At 32.1% G+C, this 9,412-nt stretch overlaps 1 protein-coding gene across 1 annotated transcript; it reads left to right on the plus strand.

Moving 5' to 3' along the window:
- Positions 1 to 4,555: 4,555 nt before the first annotated feature.
- Positions 4,556 to 5,176, plus strand: LOC109704974 (the record flags this gene model as incomplete). Its single annotated transcript, XM_020225734.1, has 1 exon — positions 4,556 to 5,176. A coding segment is annotated over one exon (516 nt), but the record flags the coding sequence as incomplete, so codon positions are not given.
- Between the last annotated feature and the right edge of the window lie 4,236 nt (positions 5,177 to 9,412).

Here is a 9,412-nt window from a genome sequence, read left to right on the forward strand (position 1 = left end):
TTGATAATAAGTGTGATAAAGTATTTAAAATAAAATATTATATTCAGACTTATTTTTTCAGAATAAGATAAATCATCCTGTATGCGAAACATATTATTCTATCAAATTATGGATAGCAAGATCTTTGAAGATCTTTGAAGATACAAAAAAATCAAACTCCTTACTTATCATCCTATTAGAAAATTCTTATACGAAATAAGTTATCTTTCGATAACTTACTGTGACATCCAAACCGCGCCTAAAAATTTACAAAGTGCTCTTCATATTAGTTATCCATCTCACTTTTTTTTTTTTTCTCATTTTATTGTCATTTCTATTATAACTAATCTAAAAGAGATGCAATGTTGAAATGGAGGCATATGTATGCATTGTAATCTCTATTCTATAAAAGGCATTATTGGCCAATGAAATAATATATAAAAATAAAAAGCCCATATTCCTTTCAAATTGTTTTTGCGTCGGCGCACGTGAATTTGCCAATACAATAACAATTCATAAAGATAATATTTTATTTTTTAAATAGTACAAAGCATTGCTCTATGTAATTGTGAAACACTTACAAAAAAAAGATAAAAATATATAAAACTTATCTCAATTGAATATGTACATACGAGATATATCAAGCACGAGTGAGCTGATCCTAAGCTCGTGCTCGGCCCATTTGTTAAAAGTGCAGTCAATCTCTAATTCATTTCGAGTCGAACACGAGTTAACTCGCAAACAATGAGTTGAATTGTCAGCCTTAGTCCATACGCCTCCACAAAACTATATATTTAGTTTAATTAAAACTACGGTATAAATTAATTTATCAATACATCAGCAGCATATAAAAATCTCTGCAGGTTCAAAGTTTTTCAAATGACTTGCTCTTCTTGCAAACAATGATGACGTCATCATGTCCAAATTAAAGAAGGTTAAAAAAAAAAAAAAAAAGAAAGGGCAAACAGTCTTAACAGTGGGGAGACTACAGGTCCTTTTGACGCAGCTACTCAAATTTAGAAATATTTTCTTTTTTTTTTTCTTTTTTTCCAAAAAAAATTATTTTAAAATAATAAAATATGCCCATAAATATACCTATGTATAGTTTAATAATATTCCATTGAATCCAACTACTACTGCGCTTGATTGTAAATCGAGTTTTCTTTTTTATACTCGGCCTTCAATCTCTAACTCTCTGACAATGATATTTAATTTAAAGCTGTATTATTTAGTATCTGAGTTTATGTCACACAAAAGAACCATCGAGTTAAAGTAACTACGTGTAATTTCACAAATTCTGACCTCAAATTAAAATTAAAACAAACCAAACCAAACTACTGTTTGCTTCAGACAAATTGGCTTGGTTCCAACTAAGATCTCGCAAATACATCAAAAAAAAAAAAAAAATGATTTTTTTTAGTACACATATTCTTATCGTACTAATGGAAATAAGAACTACATATCTAGCGTAAAAGTGGAAGTAGTTGAATAAAAAGAGAATTATAGAAAAAAATGAAAATCTTTATATATATATATATATATATATATATATATATTATAATATATATATAATATAGGATACCTAAGTGGCGCTACCATGGCTATGGAAATTAAATAGATATGATGATAATGTTAATAATGTTACATATATTTGTTGCTATTAAGATCACATCAAATGCCTATGTTTTTAGATTGCATCAAACATATTATATATAATAATGCATATTAATGAATGTCAAAGTAGTGATCCCTAATTATAAGTTAATTTGTTGGTTTGCTATGCCTATTTAAAATCATCTAGTAGGCTTTGCCACATAATTAACAAAGTGTTCATAATCAAGGAGTACAATATAAGCCCTAATAAAACTCACTATAATTAAGAATAATATAGGACTATAGGGTTAGGGTAATGTACTTACGTGTTTTGTTCGATACGATTCTACGTACTACTAAGTTGTTTCCGAGGGAATAGGCCTAAGCGTAGCCCAAATTAGGTCAATAATTTAGAATATATTTATTAAAATCCACAAAGATGAGAAATCATTTTCGAACTTTGCAGGTTCTCTTGTATTCGATACTCGCTCTAGCATTTTATTTTACCAGCAGTGTTACCAAAATTACTTGATACTCGTCACTTATCAATATTCAAGATACCGTCGTTATTTTTTTTCGCAAACAAAAGAAGCTTAGAAATGTCATATTTCTATTCTTTTCACCTCCAAAGTCATTTTGAACAAGAAGTAACGCGACTTACAATCGAAACAAACCATTTTATTAAGTAAGATCTTGATCATCAACCATAACTTTTTCTGCACCACCCAATCCTTCGAGATCTTCGCTCGATCAATCGATTCTCGTCAAACTTACTAAATATAAATCATGTTGAAGATCAAAGATCGATCAGTTGATGATCTTTAGTGTCCCTAAAGCAACCATGGTCTCCACAATCATTTATTTTTATTTTTTATTTTTTATTTTTATATATAAAGAGAGAGAGAGTTGAGCTGGAATGCTATCAGTAGCAAACAGACTTTATTGCCACCCATTTGTTTTCGATGATTATGGAGCCTCTAAATCGACGATCGGTACCGTTGAATATAATCTATACCACTTGAAGTATGTAAAAATTAAATTTCACATCTTTTTGACATCATTAATTAAGCTAATGATGCTTCAAAATTTGTAATTTTTAACAGTTAATATGAGGCGTTTTTTTGTTTAACGGCATAAAAATATCCTAATCAATTGAATTTTGATTAGAAAATTTTTTAACTATTTAAAAAATGATCTATACTTTTAATCTTGATTACAAGATTTCTATCATTATTTCTTAAAGGATGTTTATTTTCAACCGTTCATTTTTGTGTTCACTTGATGGATAAAAGAACAATATCTGAAAAGTATGAAATTTGATTTCTAGATACTTTAAACAGTATATATAGATCATGTTCAACGGTGCCGATCGTTGATTTGGAGACTTCGTCATCGAAAATAAATAGGTGACAACAGAGCCCACCAGCTCAACTCTCTATATATATAAATACATTGGCACTTATAATGCACTCCATCTCCCACAATTCCTACCAAAGCAATGAGAATGTTCCCCATTCAAGAAGAGGAGCTAATAATATTATGTGTGTGGTGTGTTGCATCTTAAGCTTTATTAGTTGTTTGTGATAAAGAAGCTGCAATTGTTTAAAGAAGCAAGCTTTTTTCTGTTTTTTGCTGTTCCCCTCTTACAACAACTATCTATTGTTGTTCATGATAAACAATTGTGGAGACCACTATGCCTACTTTTGCCTCTCTTTTCTCTCTCTCTCTCTCTCTCTCTCTCTCTCTCTCTTGCACCCTTTGTTTCTTATTTGTGCTTTTTTTTTTTCTTATCAAGAATTATGTTACTAGTAATTGTGTTCAGGGACTTCTAATGCATTAGAATTAGTTAGGCAAATTCATGCTAATAATGAAATGATATCAAGTGTTTGCGGTTAGATCGACACGATCGACGAATGGGGTAACTTGATTACTTAGATCCATATAAAATTTGGTGATGTAACATAAATATATAGTGAGGCTTCAATAGTTATTATTTTATGTACATTTTAGGAGGTACCTAGCTCTCTTGTGCTTTTCTACTTTTCTCACTCAAATTCAAATTAGTGTTCAATTCTCTCTCTCTCTCTCTCTCTCTCTCTCTCTCTTGCACCCTTTGTTTCTTATTTTTGCTTTTTTTTTTTCTTATCAAGAATTATGTTACTAGTAATTGTGTTCAGGGACTTCTAATGCATTAGAATTAGTTAGGCAAATTCATGCTAATAATGAAATGATATCAAGTGTTTGCGGTTAGATCGACACGATCGACGAATGGGGTAACTTGATTACTTAGATCCATATAAAATTTGGTGATGTAACATAAATATATAGTGAGGCTTCAATAGTTATTATTTTATGTACATTTTAGGAGGTACCTAGCTCTCTTGTGCTTTTCTACTTTTCTCACTCAAATTCAAATTAGTGTTCAATTCTCTCTCTCTCTCTCTCTCTCTCTCTCTCTCTTTCTCTCTCCTTGTAAGGAATCCTATCAAAGCAAAAGCATGCTACAATAAAGAAAAGAATGAAAGGTATAGAGAGGAAAAGTCCAAAATGCCACTCTAGAATCTCTTAACAAACTAAAACTCTCTAGCTCAATCCACACCACTCTAGCTAACTCAATAGAGAAACTCCACTAACTCACTTCCTCTTATCTCCCCACATGTTTCTCCATTCCTTGTTAATGCAAGAGCCCAAGAACCCACAAACAAGGTAAGTAAATCTCTCTCTCTCTCTCTCTCTCTCTCTCTCTCTCTCTCTCTCTCCAATATTTTCTCTCTTTCAATTGTTGGTCACATATAATTGCTTATGTACATGACTAGTGTCATGAACTTGGTCACGTATATACTACAGTTAACATTTCCTTTTGAAAAATTGTACTACTACATGTATGTTATGCTCATTAGGCTCATTGATCCCTATGTTCTATTCTTTCTTGTTCTTCCTTAGAAAGTCGTGGTATCGAAGAGCGATGGAGGTCATATTAATCCTATGGAAGCCACAAAGCAAGTCTCCCATAAGATCTTCTTCTAACGGAATTGCACCGAATTGCGAAAAACCGAAGCTGAGGAAGTGCACTTCCCTAAAGGTGGCGTCATCGTTCACTCGCGTATGTCTCTGCGCCCCAATCTCCTCCTACAATGAGGTTTTCCATGCCGACGTCCCCCCTCGAAGAAGTTACAGCTATCCGAGGTCGAAATCCTTCGTGGCGCCCACAGAGAGAGTCCTGAGTACGAGCACGAGAAGTTCGGTGGAAAACCGGAGAATCTTTCGCGGGAAATCGTTGAGGGATGATATACTAATGAGGAGGTTTGTGGTGGAAGAAGAGGCAATGATGCAATTGAGAATTAGGAGGAACCAAATTGAGTTTATTAGGAAGAGGAATGTTATGCGAAGGAAAAAACTTGGTCCTAGTCCTCTTAGCAAAATGGTATTGTCCGAAGAAGGCGAAGAAGATGATGATGATGAAGAAGAAAAGGAAAAAGAAAAAGAAGAGAAAAAGTAGCAACTTCATTTTGCTTTTCTATGAGGTATTATCCTCAATTTGTAGTGATTTTTCTCAATATTCCTCTATTTAATGGACTTGGAATTGCATAGTGGCTTGCATTAATGCTTCATCTCATCATTCATAACTCCTTAATGTGAAAAGAGGAGAATATTAAGACTTAATGACTGTGGTTTTGGCACACAAAGCTTAGATTTTATTAATTAATCTACTAATTGCAATAACTTTTTATTTTTCCCCTAATTATAGAAAAAAAAAATCTTCTAACTGAGGCTAAGATAAAAGAAGATAACATACAGTATTTGCATTAATTGTATGCGGTGGCGATCGCAATTTTTCATGAATTTGCAATTTTGATTCAATAAGTAAAATTTGGACTATTGTTTTTTTATGAGAATCGATGAAACTAATGATTTTTTTGTTCCATTTTTCGTAGTTGTTCTCTCTCTAAATCAAACTTTTAGAACCATAATGTTTAATTAGACCTCTGGAGGGAAATGATTTCAAATAATTTCTATAAAGCTTTAAAGTTTTTTTTTTTTTTTTTGCCGAGAGAGAAAGATAACAAACTGTTTGCTTCGTATATTTTTCTTAGAAATGAACTTAGTTAGAAATGTAAAGTAACTAGGCTTCGAACTTGGAACATCATACACCAACTATCAAGTTCTTAACGATACGATCAGTAAGGTTAATATTCCATCAATATTTACATATGAGGATCGATGAACTAAGTGACATTAATTTTTGTTTCATTTTCTCGCGCGCTCTCCCTTTTAATAAACATATATATGCCGAGAATCGAATCGAATTGAACTTCTGCCCACTGGGCCAACAATGAGGATACCTACCATCTGCACTATACAGCGATAGTAATCAATCCCAAAATTGTCACCTCCCACCTAATACATAGTATGTGAGAACCCAATTTTAAAGGGCTAAATTGATCTTCTTTAAGGCTGTAAAGGATAAAGCTGTCTCACAACTAAATGTGACCCAACATGTTGGCTTGAGCTCATACCAGCCTGGTCCATTCTCATGCTTGAGAAGGACCCAAATTTTGTTTTATTTAATCATCAACTTTAATTGGTAGGTCCATTGAATTGTTTTAAGAGTTTGTGAATTATATCCTCAATTTAAGGAGCATGTATTGGGTACTAGACAAAAATTTTAAGCTTTAAGTTGACTACAAAAATAAGTTATATAACCAACTAGAAAGGGAGTAGATCTTATACAATTAAATGTTGCCCCATTGAGTCCTCAAAGGGTAAAGATCTTTTACTTATTTGAAATTAAAAAAAAAAATGGCCTAAACAAAATGATTAATTCATCATAATTTCTATGGTGTGTTGTGTTGGCTTAAATGGACCAGCATCCTATCCTATGGCGGGAGGTCATGTAGGCCGAGTCATATTCGAAATGGCGTGAGGCTGGGTTGGGCCGAGTCATGTCCAAAGTGGCGTGAGACCAGATGGGCCGAGTCACAATCGAGATCCGTGGGCGCTGTTTCTGTACGCTTTAAGTGAATTGGTTGCGTATTTCTAACAGCTCGAGCTTTTAGGATTAATGATTAGTGCCAACGATCCGACATGTTCGAGAGTAAGCATAGTGAGTGTGTACAATGTCATTGTTGAGGTAGTTCATAGTGACATTCAACCGGTTGAATCAGTGACCCAACATCTTTTTCGATTCGTAACTAATTGTGAAATTTAAAATATTGGTACAAAAAAGTTAGCTGTAGTACGTGACCGGTTTAGTTGGTCGAATCAGTGATGTCCACGTGGTGTCATAAATTATTAATTTGTAAATTATAAATAATGAAGATAAATGAATATATTTTACAAAGTTTCTCAAACGAAAAATCTAAATTGAGTCGATCGAGCCATTCGATACGATGATACGAAAATTGGGCTAGTTCACCGGCTTACCGGTTATATCGCCAGTTCAAACGAATAGGCCTATGGACTGGGTCACGGTGGGACACCACCGCTTCCGCCTAGGGTTGTCAATGGGTATGGATACCCGAAATTTTATCCGAATCCGAATTCGAATGAAACAGATATATCCGGTGGATATGAATATGGATATCAAAAGTAGAAACCCAACGGATATGGATTCGGATATGAATTTTGATTGTATCCGACCCGAACCCGAATTTATTTTGTATTATATGTAATATATATATATATATATAAAAATTTGATGTCATATTTGAATTTGTATTTTAAAAATTTAGGTTTAATATAATATATTTTGAAATATTGAAAAAAGAAATAATTGTTTCGGGTTCAAATTTTCGGGTTCAGGTTCGGGTTCGGATTTCGGATTTTTGGTCGGGTTCCGGTTTGGATATGGATTTTTAAAATCCGTCGGGTTCGGGTTCGGGTTCGGGTTCGGGTTTCGGTTCTTAAAAATTCCGTTCCGAATCCGACCCTTGACATCTCTACTTCCAACAGATTTTTAAAAACACTAATATTTTTATAGGCACTTATTATTATTTAAGATTGCTTGTGTTGTGATTGAGGCGAACGGAAAAAAAAAAAATGGCATAAATAAGTTGCAAATTATTTTTTTTTTATAGTAAGCTCTTCTATATATTAACAGATCCGGCAAACGGGCGGATTGGTAACCCCACGGGCGATCATTGTACCCCACGATATTTGTTCAAAGTGTAAAATTTATCTGTAAATTTTTAGTAGCAACATCTTTATCCATACCGCGCCGGGTGGTTATGCAGGTTAACGGCATCTTTTTTTCTTTTTGCTTTTATATTTTTTAAATACATAAGCATCATATATATAAGTTTTAAAAGTATATTATAACTCATTATTTAAAGTATCATAACATATAATAAAAATATTTAAAGCCTTAAAGCAAAAAAAAATTCACAAAAAAATAACGCGATAAAAAATTAGGGTTAGAATTTTTAGGATGAACAAATAAATAAATAAATAAATAAATATATATTTAATTAAGAAAATATTTTTTGTAATTAAAATATATATGTGGGGGTACCCGCGGGTTACCCAAAATGCCCACAGCTTAATGGGTACCCACCCATTTTACCCATAATATTTTGGATTGAAAAAATTGATACCAATACCTGTAAATTTACGGATAACTTGCGGGCACCCGCGGGCATGGATCGAAATTGCCAAGTCTATACATAACTCACTCCTGAAAATATTTCAGAAATAAAATAAACTTATGTAAACATGTGAAAAGAAAAAACATGTTACTTTTTCTACCCTATTTTCTCACTATATGTTGCTCTATAGTCTACAGTGAGAAATATATGAAAATAAAATAAAATAAATATTTGTTTATTATATTTTCTTTCAGTACTTAAGAAGTTTGGGGGCATTAACTTCATTTTTTTTTTTCCAAATACATACATAGAGAAAAAAAATTTTAAAAAAATATTCTATACTCTACCAATCGAATTAATATTTGGTTGCTACGTAATGACTCAATTCGCTTGTCTCGTTATTATTAACAACTTATTAGATTCGAATCACTAGTTCAAAATATTAACTCAATTCGGATATGTTTGTGTTACGGAGGAAAGTAAAGTTGTTTTCGATCGCAAATGTCTATTCTTGTTGTTTGATTCGACGTAAATTAAATTCACTCGTAACTCTATTATTTAAAAAATATTATAGTTCATTTTCCCCTAGGTGGTGCCATTACTATCTACATAGTCAATTAAGGAGGAGAGAGAGAGAGAGATAGAAAAAGATAAAAGATAATATAAGCTGTTGTAATTTTTTTTTGTTCTCTTATGCAGCAATATAAAAATTCTCAGTAAAATAAATACGAAAAGTAAAGTAATTATATTTCTAAAACTATTTACTTTCTATCAAGCGAAAAAAAAAAATCGTATGAATTTTAGTCCAACTAAAAATTATTTTGTATTTAAATTAAAAAAAAAAATTTCTGTGCGCGTGGCCTACCAGCATTTTTTCAAAACAAAAAAAGGGTAAACTTTCCGTGTGGCTTTGAACTTTTTCATTTTAGTACCCTCCGATTTAAAGTGTATCAAGGCAGTATTTTATGGTTTCATTTTTCTCTTTTCGTCAACCCCTCTGTTAATATTTTTTTAAATTATATACAAAAAAAACTTCAGAATACCCCACCTAGGTTTATCGAATATTCACTTTAGTACCCTTTAGTTTTAACTCTGTTACTGATTTAACGAAAAAAAATAATAAAATAAAAAATAAAAAGAGAAAAACAAAAACCACATTGCACTAAATTTATACACTTTAAATTACACGGTACTAAAATGAGAAAGTACGAAATTAATTTCACAGGATGGTATTTGAAGTTTTTTTTCAAAAAAAA

Source organism: Ananas comosus, unplaced genomic scaffold (genome assembly GCF_001540865.1).
Source record: "Ananas comosus cultivar F153 unplaced genomic scaffold, ASM154086v1, whole genome shotgun sequence".
Lineage (NCBI taxonomy): Eukaryota > Viridiplantae > Streptophyta > Magnoliopsida > Poales > Bromeliaceae > Ananas > Ananas comosus.